General features: G+C 41.7%; 1 protein-coding gene across 1 annotated transcript in view; it reads left to right on the plus strand.

Annotated features, from left to right (window-relative positions):
* The first annotated feature begins 1,080 nt into the window (after positions 1-1,080).
* The window catches only part of DUSP3 (dual specificity phosphatase 3), a 32,351-nt gene continuing 13,236 nt past the window's right edge, over positions 1,081-20,195 (plus strand). The window contains exon 1 of the mRNA XM_081345525.1: positions 1,081-1,266. Coding sequence (XP_081201651.1) covers positions 1,145-1,266 — 122 coding nt within the window. The 5' untranslated portion in view covers positions 1,081-1,144. The remainder of the gene's footprint in view (positions 1,267-20,195) is intronic.

The following is a 20,195-nucleotide window of genomic DNA, read 5'->3' on the forward strand; positions in this document are numbered from 1 at the left end:
CAAGTTAAACAGCTGTGACACATAAAACTATATACCAAGCAAGTATAGTCCAGCCTAATGTATTATGTGAACACTGGCTGTGGGATTAGTTTATGTTCATTGTACTGGGCACATTCAGAAAACTGGGTTAAGTGAATAATGTAAACCTGCTGAATTTTGTATAGCTTATTTACATAACATTGGAACACCCCATAATTTTGCAATGGCCCTTTTAATTATGGGAACAATAAGTTGAACATAAGTCTGTCGAGTAAAATGGGGAAAAACTTAAATGTGGAGCAAGGGTCTCTTTCACCTAGTGTGAGATGTCACTTCTCTGGTACAAGAGAAGCATCGGACAAAACATTTGAACTTTTGCTTTAGCAGCCCTGATTACCTTTACACACCGGGAACTAGAGTTTCTCTCCAAAATCGATCCCAAGCACCTGTAGCATTAAATGGTAAACATAACAAATGAATCTGAGCGTGCAACATACACATAGGCAAAGTGCATAAATCTCTACCCAAACAGGTACTATTTCATGACGGGCTCCTGAACTTGTGCTCTAATTCCGGAGCTGTGGAATCAGTTACCGGTAGAGCTCCGGATGGCGCCCGATCTTCGCTCCTTTCGTCGCGATCTCAAGACGTTTTTGTTTGTACAAGCCGGCCTAGCCTGATGGGGATTGGTGGGGTTTTTTATTTTTTGTATTCTTAATTTGATCTTTGGGGTTTTATAATTGTATATTAATTGTTTTAACTTGGGCAATCATTTAATCTCTTTTTAATGTTTGTATTTTGTATTTTACTTTTGCCCTGTGAACCGCCCTGAGTCCTCAGGGAGAAGGGCGGTATAGAAATATTATTAAATTAAATTAAATTAAAATTAATTCGGAAGAGAGCCGACCCTAAATATGTAATTTGGCGCGAAAGAAAGGCTCCCCCGCCTCCTCCCGCTTCCAGACATAAAAGACCACGCGGTCCCTTTAGGACGCCCAAGCTCGTCTAGCCCCTAAGGCGCACGGTCTTAGATCCGCGCCATTTCCTCCTGGCCGGTTTGGGAGTTGCTGGCCGTGCACCAGCTGATCGCGGCCCCTCCTATCAGCAAGACCCGGGGAAAGGAGCTTGGAGGCGGCCCTGCCCATATCGTCGGGGCGAGCGAGCCATGTCAGAGTTCCAGATTTCGGTGGAAGAGCTCAACGACCTGCTCGCCAACGGCAGTGGCTGTTACAGCCTCCCCAGCGCGCACAGCAACCAAGTGGCGCCCCGCATCCACGTGGGCAACGCGTGAGTTTTTCCCCCCGCCCGCCTCTGTGCATGGGCGGGGGACACCCCACCCAGCTGCAGGTTGTAGGCCTGAGAACTGGCCGAAGGCCGGAGTGGGTAGGAGGCGGCATAACGTGAGGGACTCTGACTGACTGGGCGGGCAGGCGGGCGGGTGGGCGAGAAAACAGCCAGTTGGCTCGATGCTGGAAAGAGTAGGTGAAAAGGTACTCCTCTTCGTGGTAGCCGGCAGTTGGCCTAGTAGTGGTGCTGCTAGAAATTTCCAGCCATCTTCAGTTAACTAAATTTAAGTCCTTCTCCGAACCTTGCCAGCAAGATAAGGGGAAGGGCTGAGAACCCCATCATCCTGGGCCCATACGGAATTGGATAATGGGAATTGGAAGCTAACCTATTTGGAGGACACATGGCAGTAAAAGCCTGGATTAAATACTTGTACTTAAATACAAGACACGCATTCTTTGCTGTATATGTTTATTTATTCGATTTATATGGTTCCCACACTGGGTGGCTAAAAATGCTCCCATTCTCAGCTGCTATACTAAGTGGGTCAGGGAAGGGCGGGGCTGAGCTTAAAATTTTGTACTGCCTGATTTGGAAGCACACTTCATGTCACTCTTCCCCAGCATGCTGTCCTTCATCTATGGTTGGGTTATAACTTCAGAATTGCTATCTGGAGGAGACCAAGTTGTGGGAAGATGTTCTGTACAATGCTTTGGGGGTCTAAATATATGAAATCACCGTATGCAGAATTAACCTGTGGGTCCAAATACCTAAATCTCTGGCAAAAATTCTTTGAACTTTTTCCCATCACTTATTGTGATGTTACATCATCATGCAAATTTCACATTTTTTGTATTATATCTGTACATAATTACATCATTTGGTAATATTGTTTTCACACATTTTGATATCTTGGCTTGTAACAGACACTAGGGTAGCAGTGAATGTATCTAGAAGGTAACTGTATGCCCTGTCCAGCTGTGGTCATGCCATGTGGAATGAATACTATCTATATTCTGCTTCTGTATATCTACATCTATATATTCTCTGAAGGGATGCGGTGGCTCAGTGGGTTAGGATGCTGAGCCTGTTGATCAGCAGGTCGGCAGTTTGGCGGGTCGAATCCTGAGTGCCGTGTAGCAGAGTGAGCGCCTGTTACTCGTCCCAGCTTCTGCCAACCTAGCAGTTTGAAAGCACGTAAAAAATGCAAGTAGAAAAATAGGGACCACTACGGTGGGTGGGAAGGTAACAGCGTTCTGTGCGCCTTTGGCGTCTAGTCATGCCAGCCACATGACCACGGAGACGTCCTCGGACAAGCGCTGGCTCTTCAGCTTTGAAACGGAGATGAGCACCAGCCCCTAGAGTCGGAAACGACTAGCACACATGTGCGGGGGAACCTTTACCTTTATATATTCTCTGCTTATTAAAAAACTAGGTAGAGCCGCTGTACTGAAAATAGAGAAACATTTTCTGTCAAATATGAAGGCACATTTTCTGCCATGAGAGAAAATTCTCCACATCTAAAATGCATAACTCATATTCATAAACCTTGAGATAGACATCAAACAATTAACCACCTAATTTAATTTTCTATAAAGTCAAATCCTATCATTAGATTTTAGGGTGGGTTGGGTTTTTTTTTTTTTTTTTGCTTGAGCACAGGATGGCTTAAAACACATTTATTCTTCAGGTTGCAAAATCTAAAAGCGCATTTTATTAGGAAGCAATGTTAAATGGGCAAAGTTATCCTGGGTAGAGTTTGACTCCTAGAGAGAACGCAAACATAGCCAGAGAATTTTCATGGCAGTGTTGCAGAAGTAATTGCTGTTGCCATATTGTGGGGATTTTTAAAAATCTTTCTCAGGCTAGCCTTTAGGCCTGGAATTTTCTAGTGTTTTTCTATCTAAGGATGAACCCAGTCTGGCTGTTAGTGTTTTTTTTTAAATCAATCAGCCAGGGCAAATTCATTACTGCTATCTGGATTAGGTTAAATTGACTTTACTATTGCTATCTATGTTCCATTAACTTTGTACAAGTCTATTTATAGAAAAATAAAGTTTGTGAGACACATTAATGGTATCTGTTTAAAACAGTAGTCAGTGATAACCCCCAATGTTTCTGTCACTAATGCAGTGGAAACTTTGGAATTGTTTAAGAAATGGATTGGAAGACTTGTGGCCTTCCAAATTTTTTTGAACTTCAACTCCCAACAGTTCAACAAGCATAGCCAAAGGGGTGACTGGAAGTGCAATAATTTGAGAAAACTATAGACTTACTCCTAGGCTACAAGTTGGTGTCAGAGGAATCGGTGTTGCCTTCCTTTAAAGTGAAGGGTTTTTCCCCCACTCTAAAGCAGCCTTTTATCTCTAAAGCAGCTTTCTCCAAATGTATTGGACTACATTTCTCTTCAGTCCTAGCGTATATAACCAGGGCAAATGGAAATGTTACTTAGAGAAGTCTGTCTTCAATAACTATGTCAGACTGGGTTTCCCTAATCTATTATGCTCCACAATGTTTGTTTCTCTTGGGTTAGTTATTCTCAGTGGTAGTTAGTGGTTGTTCATTGTAATATATTAAAAGTAAGTATTGTTATGTACACAGATCCTAACAAAATAATGTAGCAGAAAAAATACTGTAATAAAAGGAAATGTAACATTCATAAACAATATGACCTCCAAAAAATTAACTTATTCCACCTCTAATGATGGGGGGTGAGGTGTTACCCCCCGTTGATAGGGCTCGCAACTTGGGCGTCCTCCTGGATTCACGGCTCAATTTTGAAGATCACATAGGAGCCGTGACCAGGGGGGCTTTTGCACAGGTTCGCCTGGTGCGCCAGTTGCGTCCCTATCTGGACCGAGACGCCCTACGCACAGTCACTCATGCGCTTGTGACCTCCCGTTTGGACTACTGTAACGCTCTCTACATGGGGCTGCCCTTGAAGACCACTCGGAGGCTTCAACTGGTGCAGAATGCGGCCGCGCGAGTTGTAATGGGGGTTTCCCGATACTCCCATGTAACACCTCTACTCCGCGAGCTGCATTGGCTTCCGGTTGCCCTCCGGGTGAAATTCAAGGTGCTGGTTATTACCTATAAAGCCCTACATGGCCTGGGTCCGGGTTATTTGAGGGAACACCTGCTGCCGGCATCAAACGCCCTTCGCCCAGTGCGCTCCCACAGGGAGGGTCTGCTCAGGGTTCCGCCGGTGAGAGATTGCCGGCGGGTGACACCCAGGGATAGGGCCTTCTCAGTGGGAGCGCCTGCCCTCTGGAACCAGCTGCCGGTGGAGCTGAGAACTGCCCCCGACCTCCGATCATTCCGCCGGGGCCTGAAGACCTGGCTCTTTGAGCTCTCGGGCCCAGGCTGAGGAGAAATTTTTAATTGGGGTTTTAATTGTGTACAGGGTCAATTTAATATTTTTTAATATGGTTTTAACTTTTGTATGTTGGATTTTTTAATTCCCTGTAAACCGCCCTGAGTCCTCAGGGAAAGGGCGGTATACAAATGCAACTAAATAAATAAATAAATAAATAAACTTGAACTAAAACTAATACCATTAAAAAAGTTTGCATGCTTTATTGAAGGTCTGCCATTGATCTGTCTAAAAAGGTCTGCTTTTCTTGGGACTGGCAGTAGCTTTCATTCTCTAAATCAGACATGTCAAACACAAGGCCCGGGGGCCGGATCTGGCCTGCGAAGTGGTTTCATGTGGCCCACGAAGCCATCCTGGAAACAGTGAGGGAACGGCCCCCACTTCCTTGGCCCTGGCCCAGAGACCCTCCTTCTGCCAGAGACCCTCAGATCTGTCCCACTCCTGCCCAGGCCCCCATAGGTACCCTTGATGCGAACGATGTAGAGCTGGCCATGCCCACCCAGTAGGCCATATGCACTCTAGCCACGGCCACCCTGGCCATACCCACCCGGCCCCCTGAGAGCAACTGCAATGCTGATGCGGCCCTCAATGAAATTGAGTTTGACACCCCTGCTCTAAATCAAGTGTGACCAACTTGTAGTCTATGGACCACCTGTGGTCCTGAAAGCTAGTAATGCAGTCTCACAAGATAATAAATATAAAAATAAAAGAAGTTGGTTCTTTCTATATATTAACTATATTATACATATTTTATATATGGCCCAAGACAATCCTCTTTATTCTTCAGGCAAGCCAAAAGGTTAGACACCTATGCTTTAAATGAGGGAGCTTGATCCTGAGTCTGCTACAAGCAAAACATCTGCTTATTTGTTTTGGTCACCACGATGTAAAAAAAGATGTTGAGACTCTAGAAAGGGTACAGAGAAGAGCAACAAAGATGATTGGGGGATGGGAGGCTAAAACATGTAGGGAACGGTTGCTGGAATTGGGTATGTGTAGTTTAATGAAGAGAAGGGTGAGGGGTGACATGATAGCAGTGTTCCAATATCTCAGGGGCTGCCACAAAGAAGAGGGAGTCAAGCTATTCTCCAAAGCACCTGAAGGCAGGACAAGAAGCAACGGATGGAAAGTAGCCAAGGAGAGAAGCAACCTAGAACTAAGGAGAAACTTCCTGACAGTTAGAACAATTAACCAGTGGAACAACCTGCCTCCAGAGGTGGTGAATGCTCCAACACTGGAGGTTTTTAAGAAGAGACTGGACAGCCATTTGCCTGAAATGGTATAGGGTTTCCTGCCTGAGCAGGGGGTTGGACTAGATGACCTCCAAGGTCCCTTCCAACTTATTTTTATAATATTGTCCTATGTGTTACAGTATGTGCAAGGTTCTCCATGAAGTCATCTACAGTGACAAGATGAAAGCAGATTAGCTGTTTTTCTGTGGCAAAAAGTTTGTTCCAGAAGTCCAGTTTTTATAATTGGTTGCATGTTAAAAAAAAGTATGCTATGTCACCTTCCAGAAAAAAAGCGTTAGTCTATTCTGTTGCTTCCAATTTGTTCCACTTCACGCTAATGCCCCTGTTGACCAGGCCTAGTTATAGGTGTGGAGAAAAACAGTAAAAATTCCCTTGATACTAATTTTGACTCCTGGTAATTATATGAACAATATCTGTGAAGTTTCCTTGGCAACAGTATGGAAATAGTTTGTCTTTACCTTTTTGCAAAAAAAAAATTTTGACTTCCCATTTTATCTCATAGGTTCTGGTAGTCTCTTATTTAAGTATTAACCAGGTTCAGCTGTTGTTACTTTTATGAGGTCAGTCAAGAATGCCTAAGTGTTGCCACCTGTTGTGATATTTTTGCTACAGCTTTAGTTAAAATACTCTGGGTTCCTTATTCAAAAGTTAAGTTGTGCAAACATTTAGGCCTTTGTCTCTTCTTGATTAAATTCTCCAGAATCTTGATTATGTTTTTTTTCATCATTTTTTACCTTATCTTCCTAAGTGAAAAGCCAGGAATTAAACCTGGGAATTTCTATAGAAACTGTGGTTTCTTTGTGAAAACAAATGTTGAGCAAGAGGGCTGGCATATTGTGATTTTGCTAATGTGTTTGTATTTTGTCTGGTTTTTAAGTTCTCATAATTATCTTCTGTCTTTGTATTATTAAAACTCCCCTTTCTATTTGTTTGCAACCTTCAGTTGGGGGGAAATTGGAAAGTACAGGGCAACAATTACTGAACCCAGTTAACTCGTGTGGGAACTTAAAGAATGCTGAGACCTACGACTTCTGTGGGAATGAAATTTGGGGAAGTTGTGGCTACTTCTACATTACTGCTTCTTCTGATTACATTTCCCAGAAATCCATAGGTTGTGTGACACAAGGGAATATGAGAAGACCATATCCCTACCTTCGTTTCTTTTTGTCTCTGGCCCCTATTCCACCAGCAATTGGCTGGTGGAAAAGAATCAAGACTGAAATTTGAAATCCCTCAATGGCAGTGAGTGGAAAGGGAAGGACAAGACAGCAATTTAGCTGCTAACTAGCAAGGTAGGGCTGGATGGGGGCCCTTGACAGATCAAACCTTTGGATGGAAGGGGACCTTGGGGACAGGCTGAAATCAGGAGTGGGGTGGAGTTTTCCTCATGCTGGTAGTCCATGGTTCCCTTTGTTCCCCTCCTAACAAAGTGACAAGCAGTTCCATTGGTCAGCCAAGGTAGAGTGATTTCAGAGCAAAGCCAATTGGAAAGCTGGCAGAACACTGAAAGTTGTTCCACTTCAGCAATTGGCTTGCAGTAAGGCCCAATGGATAGACAGGAATAGGCTGCTTGGGACAGAGGCTGAAATCTGAAATCCCCTAAAATGGGTGGTGAGGAAAGGAAGAGGAAAAATGTTTTCCACTGCTTCCTGCCAGCTTCCCACAAGTAACATCAGTTGGAAGGAAGTTAGAAGTTACTCTCACTCCCCACTGCTTTTTTGCCCACCTTGTAGTCATTTTGCTTAGGTAAAGAAATTTCTCTAAAACAGGGGTGTCAAACTCAATTTCATTGAGGGCCGCATCAGCATTGTGGTTGCCCTCAGGGGCCTGGGTGGGCGTGGCCAGGATGGGTGTGGTCTACTTGGTGGGCGTGGCTAGAGTGTGTATGGCCTACTGGGTGGGCGTGGCCAGCTCTACATCGTTTGCATCAAGGGTGCCTATGGGGGCCTGGGCAGGAGTGGGACAGATCTGAGGGTCTCTGGCAGAAGGAGGGTTTCTGGGCCAGGGCCAAGGCAGTGGGGGCCGTTCCCTCACTATTTCCAGGATGGCTTTGCGGGCCACATGAAACCACTTCGAGGGCCGGATCCGGCCCCCAGGCCTTGTGTTTGACATGTCTGCTCTAAAAGATGGTCCATCAGGTCATAGGTTATATAGTAAATACCAAATTGTTATCCATTTTCTCTGTGCATGATAATATGCATGGCTGTCAATAAGGATAAATCATTGTGCGGTCTCTATGTCAGCCATACAGTCTTACTCTTATCCTTCCCCTCTACCTATAATTTTCAGCTTTTACTTGTCACCAATCAATCTTATTTTTGAGGCCAAAGAGCATACTGATCCAGATGTGTTACGACAGCAACTCCCTAGCCAAAACGATCAAATGTTACATATTCTAGGATTTGCTATCCCAACTTACTGAGACAGTTTGTGAAAACTGATGCAATGTTTTTTCCCCATAAAGAACTGTTGTACTTTGTAAACATGGAGGTTCCACAAGCCTATTGATGTATTTGTGCACAGGTGTTACTGTTTACCATTATAATTGATAGGTAGTACAAGATGATTGAAAAGTAGTTTGACTCACCATTAAAACTGGTAGGGGTTTGGTAACCACAGATTTAATTATAATATTCTAAAATAGTTCTATATCAGCTGTCCAGAAAAGTTAAGTTACTTAAATATAGCATATAAATAGAATGATAGACCATATCATATTTGCAGTGCTTCAAAAGTCAGACTATTTAAAAATAGGGGTGGATTTTTGAACAGTCAAGATAAGCATAGTCTTTTATTTCAAACATTTGTGGTGTTTGTAAAGCAAATCTCTACATGATTCCTCAAAAGTAAGTTCAATGACACTTTCTATGGTAGTCAGTCTGTATATAATTAAAAATACAAAGTTGACTTTGCATTTTAAAATTGGCCCTACTATGTGTCTTTAATAGCAACTGACAGAAATATATTTCTTTGGCATATAAGTATATGGTAGGAAAACATATGGTTGCTACATTTCTGTATGTCAGGCTGTTGTTCAAGGCATGGGGCCAAAACCAGTGAGAAAGAAGAGCCTAAATTACTCATGATACCTTTGAAAAATAAGTATTCTAGACAGTAAGTTTAGCTTTAGTTGTACAATACTGTCTAAACAGGTAGTCTTTGACTCATAAGCATAATGGAACCTGCCCATTCTGTCACAAGTTGTGATGATTGTTACATGAAGCAACCACGTGATCATCTCGTATAATGACCCTTCCCCTGTTTTCCTGATGTGATTGTTAAGCCACCTTCCAGGTCATCAAGCAAAGCCTTAGGAGTATGGGTTGCCTTGGGAAAGCTCTCTCAGGACCAGATCCACTTATTTCAGGCTTCCCAAGGCCTTCTCCATTCCCCAAGATTCCCTCCCTTCCACTTCCCACCCCTCAAGGTCCCTAGAGGCCTTGGGCCTGCTTTCTTCCCCAGGACCTCATAGGCCTTGGTTCTGCTTCCCACCCTGCTGGGTCCCACACCTTCCTCCCCATCTATGCACTTTTCAAAGATCTCCATAGCTCCGGACTTTACATTGGGGTAGGCAGGCATGCTGCTCCATCCCACAGCATCCCTGGGCCAGGTGGCTGTATACCAGAAACAGCTGCCTTTTTTTTTTAACAACTGCAAGGAATTGTGGCTGTTCTGAAAAGACAGCCATTTCTGGAACACAGTTGTAGGGCAATTTTGCTTCCTTAACATGGTCTGTGCAATGCAGCGGAATGGTGGGAGAGGTAGTGGCAATGTTCCTTTGGTTGGTCAGAAGGGCAAATGATCACGAGACTGCTGCAGTGGTCATAACATTGAAACAGGGTTATAAGTAGTTTTTGTGGGTAGCCATAACTTTGGTTGCTAAGTGATCAGTTGTAAGTTGAGGACTAGCTGTAATTTAGTGCTTAATAAATTAAATATGAACAACTCTAGTGTTTTCCAGATGTTAGTAATAATTCCCATATTTCCTAATTGCTAGATATGTAGATTGAGAGTTATGAGAACACTATGAAAACATCTTGTGGCAATGCTAGTTTACAATATTTTGGATTCACAGCTTCTGGAGGCAGGTTGTTCCACTGATTAATTGTTCTGTCAGGAAATTTCTCCTTAGTTCTAGGTTGCTTTTCTCTTTGGTTAGTTTCCATCCATTGCTTCTCATCTTGCGTTCAGGTGCTGTGGAGAATAGCTTGATGTCTGCAAATCTGATGAGTTCCCCATCTATCCCCTCATCCAAATCATTGATGAAGATGTTGAAGAGCACTGGGCCCAGAACAGAGCCCTGGGGCATCCCACTACACACTTCCCTCCTTGTAGATGCAGTTCCATTGAGGACCACACACTGAGTACGGCAGGTCAGCCAGCTACGAATCCATCTGATGGTGATGCTGTCTAACCCACATTTTTCTATCTTATCAAGTAATAGGTTGTGGTCTACTTTATCAAATGCCTTACTGAAGTCCAAGTAAATTATATCCACAGCATTCTTCTAGTCCACTAATTTTGCCACTTGGTCAAAGAATGCAATAAAATTTGTCTGTCATGATCTGTTTTTGACAAACCCATGTTGGCTTTTGGTAATGACTTTGCCTCTAGGTGCTCACTGAGTCATTGTTTGATCATCTTTTCCAGAATCTTCCCAGGTATTGAGGTCAGGCTGATAGATCTGTAGTTTCCTGGATCCATTTTTTTTCTTCCTTTTTTGAAGATGGGAACTACATCAGCTCTTTCCCAGTCCTCTGGTAGTTCCCCAGTGCTCCAGGATCTGAAAGATATAGTTCAGTTGTTCTGAAATCACATCTGCCAGTTCCTTCAGAGCATTGGGGTATAATCCATCTGGTCCTGGTGATTTGAACTCGTCTAGGGTGGACAGGTGCTCACTTAACCATTTTCTTGCCTATCTTAGCTTGCTTTCTAACCTGTTTTTTACAGTACTGTTTTTGTTAGGTTGGACTGTTTTTCCCCTTTAAGGATGGAAGCAAAAAAATAAGTTAAATAGTTCTGCTTTCTCCCTGTTGCTTGTCACCTTCGTGCCACTTTCTCCCACTAATGGACCAATCATTTCTTTTTTTCTTGTTTTTTTACATGTTGACAAGAAGTTCTTTTTTTGTTATTTTTGACTTTTGTTGCCATCCTTAGTTCATTTTGAGTCTTAGCTTTCCTCACTTCATCTTTGCAGGCTCGGGCTATTTGCTGATATTCTACCTTAGTTATGTGCCCCTCTTTCCACTTTTTATACTTGTCCTTTTTGTCTTTCAATTCATCAAGAGTTCTTTATGCAGCCATGCTGATTTCTTTTGAGAGCTGTTATTTTTCTTCTTCGTTGGTATTGTGCTAGACTGGGCTTTTATAATTTCACTTTTCAAAATTTCCCAAACTTCTTGAATTGTTTTCCCCTTGAGGAGTCTCATCCATGGAATCCTTCCCAAGCTCTACGTTTATTGAAATTAGGTCTCTCAAAGTCCAAGACTCTAGTTTGACTGTGTTTTATTGCTTGTGCTTGCATAATGTTGAATTCCAATATTGCATGATCACTCCCCACCACGGTTCCTGTGGCTTCAACACCTTCTATCATTTCATCTCTGTTAGTGAGAATTAGGTCCAATATGGCTAATCCCCTTCTCTACTTTTTGGCAGATAAAGTTATCTGCTAGGTTTGTCAGGAATATGTTTGATCTTCCACTTGGTACAGAGTTTGTCTCCCAGTTGATGTCAGGGTAATTAAAGTCCCCCATTACTTGTAGGATTGTAGAAGATTAAACTATGAAATCCTTGATTCAGCATACTGATATAGCTGCTGCTATTCATGACTAGGCCTGCAAGCATAGCTATGACCTGCCTCTATTTTAGGCAGCATGTCATTTCTGGCTAAGAAATGTCTAGACCAGGAGTGTCAAACTCAATTTCATTGAGGGCCGCATCAGCATTGCGGTTGCCCTCAGGGGGCTGGGTGTGTGTGGCCAGCTCTACATCGTTCGCATCAAGGGTGCCTATGGGGGCCTGGGCAGGAGTGGGACAGATCTGAGGATCTCTGGCAGAAGGAGGGTCTCTGGGCCAGGGCCAAGGCAGTGGGGTTTGTTCCCTCACTGTTTCCAGGATGGCTTCGCGGGCCACATGAAACCACTTCGCGGGCCGGATCCGGCCCCCGGGCCTTGTGTTTGACATGTCTGGTCTAGACTTTGAAATTAGTGGCTTTTGACCCAACTAATTTTGAAAACTCAATCTGATGCGGTGCCTGATAGAATTTTAATATCGGGGGACTATTCATTTACAACTAAAATTGGTCCTTGCTATAGGATCATGCTTCAGTTCAGTCAACACACCAAGACATGGTTTGCACAAATTAAGACTCAATGTCTGGATCATAGTTTGACTTTCCAAATACATAGAGTTCTTGCATTTTTTAGAGCTACTTGCCTATTGTCATATTCCCCTTACTTTGCATTTCTGTTTTTTTTCAGTGCAAAGATTTGTATAGCCAGTTTGTTAGTCAGTCCAGGGAACTTCCCAATCAGTAATTAGTACAAATTAAGCTATTTCCCCAAACTGTGTTTTAACATAACACGCGTGCTTTGCTTTTGATCAGCTCTTTTGAGGCTGCCATGACTATTTCTTTTGATACACTATGTACATCTGTAGCTAGCAATTTGCCTATCCAATTCCTTCAAGGAAATTGAACAAAATACTGCCCATACAGAGGTTTTTTATAAGTCTTTTTTTCTCTGCCTTGCCCCAACAGGTGGAAGCACCTAATTAGCTGTGGCTGGTTATGAAAAGCTGAGTAGCGTTGAAGCAGATTTGTACTTGGGAGTGGGACCACCAGAATTGTGAGGTGGACATAGCATTCTGTAAAAAGACAAGGGAAAATTATTTTGATTCTGTGCTAAAAAAGCCACATGGCTAAATCTATGAAATCAATTCATTTGAAGTTTACCTTTTCTCTAGGGCTGGTAAATCTCAGCAGTTGTAGCACCCATTTATCTATGTCCCTTTGACTGAAAAAAGGAAAAAAATATTTTAATAGGTCACCAAACTTGGTATCTGAAGAAGGCATTGTTTAGTATAAATTCCTTACATACAGAATTGCTGAATAAGTAGAGGGTCAGTTAGGAATTTTAATGCACTTAACATTAAAAGTGAAACTTCACTGAATTTGAAGCATAGAAAGGGGAACTGTGGTTCCTGCAAAAAAGAGGTAAATAACCTAAGGAGCTGCTGAAATTAAAACTGAATCAAATTTAATCTTAAGAGATCTTGATCTGCTTCTGGGCATGGCCCTCCTCTTTCTCTGCATAATTCACACTTTTTCCATGATGTATAACAACCCTTTAAAATCAAAATAAACCGCATTTAATGTTCCACCTCTTCCCATAATTTTGCAGCATCCATTGTTTCCAATGAAAATGAGAATGTTTGATAAAGCACAGATTTTTAAGCAGTATCACTCTAAATATAGGGCAGCAGAGGGGTTTCTCTTTAGTAAATTAACCTTCCATATAAAATATATAAGAATGTAAAATTAATTAGGCAGCTACTGGTGTATGACAAATTTACTTTTATTGCAACTGTTATGCCCATTGCATACTGTAATGCTAAAGCTTTTGCTTTTTTATAATAAAAGTCCCACTCGATTCCACTGAAAATGCTAATTCTTTATTGCTACCTAGTAGTAAGATATAGGGACGCGGTGGCTCAGTGGGTTAGGACGCTGAGCTTGTCGATCAGAAGGTCGGCAGTTTGGCGGTTCAAATCCCGAGTGCCGCATAACAGAGTGAGCACCTGTTACTCGTCCCAGCTTCTGCCCACCTAGCAGTTCGAAAGCACGTAAAAATGCAAGTAGAAAAATAGGGACCACTACGGTGGGAAGGTAACAGCGTTCCGTGCGCCTTTGGCGTCTAGTCATGCCAGCCACATGACCACGGAGACGTCCTCGGACAAACGCTGGCTCTTCGGCTTTGAAACGGAGATGAGCACCGGCCCCTAGAGTCGGAAACGACTAGCACGCATGTGCGGGGGAACCTTTACCTTTACCTAGTAGTAAGATAGATTTTAGAAGCCCGTATATATACATGGAATCAATTTGTGATGGCTGAAATAATTGTGCTGATTACAGATATATAAAATTTCCATATGACTTTCCATGGTAGGAGCATGACTATGTTCGTTTATTAGGATGTGAGCCAGGAAGTCCATCTTGTTACTTTTTTAATAAGGCAAAGTTAGAAGCTATGGTTTATTTTTATCTTCAAAGAAACAAGCCAGAAATCTTGCCTTGCACTTTAGAACAAAAAAATAATGCATGTCAGCAAATGAATATTGTTTAATATCATTTACCATGAGTAGTTGGAACCTGCAAAATTTATATTTATTCTTTCAATAATCAATAAATCTTACAGGTTTATAAATTTGAACAAATTCCATAAAAAATGAATAAATCTCACAATGTTTTGTCCATATATCAATTTCCATATGACAGATTAATGAAATATAGTTAGCATTATTGAAATATTCATGTAGTAATGTTTACATGTATATCCATTAACATAGGCCCCCTTTCTTTACTTTTTCTTTATTTTCCTTTCTTTATAACTTTGTGCATTATTTACTTTTCCAGGTTTTCTTGTGTTAAAGCAAAACATAAAATAAATATAAAAAGTCACAGGAAAACAAACCATTAATGATATCTGAAGAATTCTGATTTGCTGTTAAATCCAAATACACCGTCCCAGTGTCTCATATTCTACTAACCACTATTTTGTTTAGACGGCTTATAAATATGGATATATAATGGAGTAGTCTATGTAAATGTGTATTCATATCAGTTCAACTATAGTGTTAGCAAGAAGAAACTCCTTGTCTATAGTATATAGTAGCAGTCTTCCAAGCAAGGTATCTTCCACATATGTTGCCTAGGACTTGTGAAAAGGATTTGTCCAACAGGTTGCACACCAGTTTGGAAAACAATGTGTTAAAAAAATAAGTGATTTTTTTAAAGTCACCAGCCGGTGCATATCTGTTCCTTTTGTGAATTTCAGTGAACATTGTTATAGATTAAGAATATAGAATAAGAATAATTTTTGTCTTTATGAATATGTCTTCTAGTGCCTGTCTTATATAACGGATACATCATCCATGTCTTACCTGGCTTGTTCTAAGTGTGTTGAACTTAAATTTCCATATTGTAATCTCAACCAATATAGTCAACTACCATTCTGGCTGGGGGTTATAAGAAATAAAATCTGGAATATCAACAGGATTGCCCATCTGATGATTTAATAATGAAAACATTTTTTTAAGAAAAGAGAAATAACATAGCCACAAAAAAAGCCCATGTGGAAGTTTAGTGTCCATGTTATCAGTGGTATGCTGAAGTAGGAAACAAATTATTTTTACTGTTAGCTTGGGAAAAGAATCTTGCTAGATAGTGCAGATGCTGAGATAGTGAGAAGGGGAAATCTTGGGAACGGTTGCTATGACAACAGGTTGAAGTGCTAGGCTCACAAGCATTGCAGGCTGTGGGAAGTGTTTAGCTGAATCCAGATAGCAGAGAAATGGCCACAGCAAAATGTACTTGATCTTCAGGTCTTACAGTCACTAGATGGAAACCAGGTACTGTACTTCTGAACTTCAGCTGCCTGCTGCTTGGCCAACAGTGCCAGTGATGGTAAGTTTGCTGGGAATTGTGGGTTCAGCAATGTTTAGAGCAGGGCTTTTCAACCTTTTCACTCACTGTACCACTTTTAGGATACGGCAACATCTGAGTACCACCAGTCGCCTAGCAAGGGGTCAAAAACTTGATGACCAAAAAAAGAAAGGGGGAAAAAGTGATGAAGTACAGGTAGTCCTCGACTTACCACAGTTTGTTTAGTGACTAAAGTTACAATGGCACTGAAAAAAGTGCCCCACAAACCACAGCTGAGCAAGACATCTTCCTGCCCGCCAGGTGGCGCTCTTCCTCTTGTTCAAGGTTTTCATTGTTGAGCATTTCTGTTGAGGATTGGCAGCAGGGGTGGGGTGTTTGGTTTTTATTCCCCCCATCTGCTGGGTGGTTGCAGCATGTTTTGGTCACTTCACATGACCCTGGGACACTGTGACCGTCATAAATATGAATCAGTTGCCAAGGATCTGAATGTAAATCACAAAATCCTGGAGATGCTGCAGCATTCCAGCTGATCGGCGCTTCTTCTAAGCTTAGCAGAAGTGCCAGGATCAGTGCTGCTTTCCAGCTGATTGGTGCTTCTTCAGGGCTCAGCAGAAGCACCAGGATCAGTGCCAAGCTCCAGCTGGAGCCTGGCGCTGATCCTGGTGCTTCCACTAAGGCCTGACAACCCCGAAGAAGCGCCGATCAGCTGGAAAGCGGCACTGATCCTGGTGCTTTTGCTGACCCCTGATAGCCCTGCAGCTCCAGCCATCTCTCGCTCAGACTTGTGTAGTGCTGCCACCAGTTCAGCTCATTCCCCTCCCCCGCTACCACTTTTCTAGGATGGTCGCGTACCACCTGTCAGGTGCCAATGTATCACAGGTGGTACCTTTACCACTGGTTGAAAAGCACTGGTTTAGAGGGCCTCAGGATTGTGGTTTCTGAGAGCTACATGGCTGTGTGGTTTAAACGGACCTTTGAATTTAAGCCTGTAGGTTTTCAGTAATGCAGATAATAATTAAGATAACTTCGACAAGTGTGGAGGTTATCTCCAAGACTGAAATTATCATCAGCCATTATGAAGTTTGTGGATTTTTTTTATTACATTCACAGCAGCTGCACAAGAATTAAAAGACAGCCTACATAAAGGATCCTAGATGGCTTTCTTACAATCATTGTTAGGCTTACTTTAGCAAAATTGTTGCATCCTGCTCCTCCTTGCTAGTGGCCCGAAAATGTAGAATCTGGTAAATTCCTGGAAGCCCATAAGCAAAGTTTTGTTTTCTATCTGAAAATAAAATTGGTGGAAGAAGGGAGATTTTTTGAAGAAAAGCAAAGTAAAACATTATATATAGTAGGTACACCCGAGCTAAACACCAACACTTTAGCTGGCTGTGCTTGGGACAGAGAACAGATATAGTGAAGGATAGGAGTTATTTTTATGAAGTTATTTTCAGTGTAAAAGTAGCTATCCAGATTGTGTTGCACTCTAGTTTCCATCAGCCTCAACCAGCTATTATCACACATGTAGTTAAGTAGACTTGTATTCCAACCTGCTTTAGAATGCTTTGTTTCAGTCTTATTAACTGGTATATGTTGTTAACATTTATATTTATTTTCTAAATATTATGTTCTAATCATTTCAATAATCTTTCTAATTTCTTGCTCCCTGCAAAATGGCCATTTTCTAACCAGTCAAATCAAAAGATTTCTGTTATTTTAATTTGTGGGAGTCTTAATTTTCGTGGTAGTCTTCTACAGAGAATAGCACTGATTTGAGGAGCAGAGTAAATAGTTCACTTAATTTATATGATTACCCATCTCACATAAGTGACTCTGTGTAGTGTACAAAGATTAATAGTACAAAAAGCATGAACCTAAACACTGACACATTGCACTGCAGAAATCCCAACACCTGCTGTTGACAAGTCTTGCTAAGCGAAACGCCATATTTAGAGCAGGCAAGAATGTACATCTTCCCTTGAGGAAAGGCAGCAGGCAGAGGCATATGTCATATTCTCCTTCTCATGAGTTCCTAATCATCCTAAGTTTTAGCATCCGTAGGTAGGCTGCTTGGTGTCTTAAAATAGTTAATGGAAAGTAAATTGTGACTTGGTGTGATTTTGGAACTATCAAAACTCCATTCTAGCCATTGCTCTGGATTGATGTTGAATGGGGCTATGGTGTGAGGAGGTATAAGCCAGTTCAATTCCACCACCATGTTGTATTTGCCACTAAAGCCATATGTAGCTGGAACTTGAGTATTCAGTGGAATGTCCAGTCCATATTCCTTTGCTGAACTTGCAAATGCCATGGTAATAAGCAGGAGTTGGTTCCTAGTCATCAGACGTGGAAACGTATTTTCAGACATCAGACGTATTTTTTTCAGCACCAGGTGAAAGCATATTCACCCAGAATAAGCCTTCCTCTCTTGCTCACACATTTCTCCCCAAAAGCCTTCCCTCTCTTTCTCACACATTTCTCCCCAAAAGCCTTCCCTCTCTTTCTCACACATTTCTCCCCAAAAGCCTTCTCTGTCTTTCTCACACACTTCTCTCCAAAAGCCTTCCCTCTCTCGCTCACACACACTTCTCCCTAAAAGCCATCCCTGTCTTTCTCACACACTTCTCCCCCAAAGCCTTCCCTCTCTTTCTTTCTCCTCACTGCTTCTCTTCCAAAAGCCTTTTCTCTTCTGACTTCTTCTCTGGTGTCTTTTTTTCTCTCCCCCTGCCGCCAAAACTGCCTCCTTTTATATCCTCTCCTGTCTCCGCCCTCCTTCTCCTTTCTCTTCTGGGTGTGCCAGAAGTGTTGATCCTGGGGTCTTTGTCTCGCCCCAGCAGCCCTGCTGCTCCTGGGGACTTTCACGGCAAGTCCTATGCTGCACTGCCTTAGGTTGTTCCCTCCCCCAGCTACACTAGAAAGGGTCACGTACCACCTGCCAGGTGCCAATGTAGCAAAGGTAGTACATGTACCACCAATTGAAAAGATAGGCAACTATGCAAGTAGATTATTGTTTCTTAAATACTAGTGGAAATATTTTGCTGCATTAATTTTTGTCACAAAATTATGACCTCCAGAAGTTTTCAGATTGAAGAATAGGGATATTATTTTAAACAGGTAGTTGCTAACATTGTCATCCTAAACCCAGAATTAGTCTTCTTGAAAATGCCTCATTAAATTCATTGAGTTGTAGATTATGGTTTGTCTATACATCTGGAGATTAAAGGCATGAGTTCTAGTTTGAGTTGTAAGCTGTGAATTGGGCAAACTTTAACTTGTTCCGGTACTGTCTGAAGAAAAATATCCAGAATTAATCCAGTGTTTTATATTATATTACGTAAGATATAGACCTGCCAACGGCAAAAGAATGTGTTTATGCAAAATACATTTGAAGGAGAAAAGAGAATCTTTCTGCTAGTTATTTCACCCATAATTGTGTTGCATAATGTTCAAAAGCAACATAAACAAAAAATGAAAGCAGAGGTGACAAAAATGTATGCTATTTATTCATATAGCTATCCAAAAGGTGTCCTTGCTGCTAAAGATAGTGGTTAAATAATGGCATGAAGTTAGACAGCAGTGCTGTTTTGTTATAAATCTTACTAGCAAAGTTAATAATTAGCAGGTGTTTCAGGCTTCAGGTTTGAATTGAAGTTAAGACAGCGGATCATGGGAAGTCTAGAGTTCCTCCTGTTAACAATGTAAGCTTCTCTTCCTGACACTCCTTGCCCATTGCCCACTGTAGATTTCTTCTAGTAGTAAGAAAAGCTGACACTATATGTATATGTATGTATGTATATGTGTATGTGTATATATATATATATATATATATATATATATATATATATATATATATATATATATATATATATATATATATATACACGTTTGTGTATATATGTGTGTATGCACACACATGTATATATGTGTGTGTATATGTGTGTGTGTGTGTGTGTGTAGGTCTTGGCGTATTCGGGTCTTTTCCTGTGTAAGATTGAGAGTGTCTTGGCGACGTTTCGACGAGGTCCCACCCATCATCTTCAGGCTGGTGTCTTCGGCTACATATATATATCTTCCGAACTACACACACTCACTAATGTACTAACAGCCAACGGATTCCAAAGAAACATGATTACCAACTTAATCCGAAGAGAGACACCAACAAAAATCCAAGACAGAGAACAAGAAAATGGCAAAGCCCTCCTCCCATACTTAAAAGGGACCACAGACAGAATCAGCAAGATCCTCCAAACACACAACATCAAAACAGCATTCTGCACAGACAGAAAAATATCCACCATCCTAAGAAACCCCAAAGACATAATTGGGTTAGAAAACCAAGGAGTATACGAAATCCCATGCACCACCTGCCCTACCACATACATCGGACAGACCAACAGAAGAATAAGTGCACACATTGAAGAGCACAGGAACTCACTCAGAAAGGGAGAACAAACTTCATCCCTGTTCCAACACTTTAAAGCCACGGGACACGAAATTGATTAAAAAAAAACCAAAACTATCGCCAAAATTGAACATTTTAACAACAATAATCAGAGAAGCCATCGAGATAGAAAAACGCCCCCACAGCATGAACAAACGAGATGATACCTCTCGCCTACCAGCCATTTGGAAACCTGCCTTGATT

Source organism: Vipera berus, assembly GCF_964194415.1.
Source record: "Vipera berus genome assembly, chromosome: Z".
Classification (NCBI taxonomy): domain Eukaryota; kingdom Metazoa; phylum Chordata; class Lepidosauria; order Squamata; family Viperidae; genus Vipera; species Vipera berus.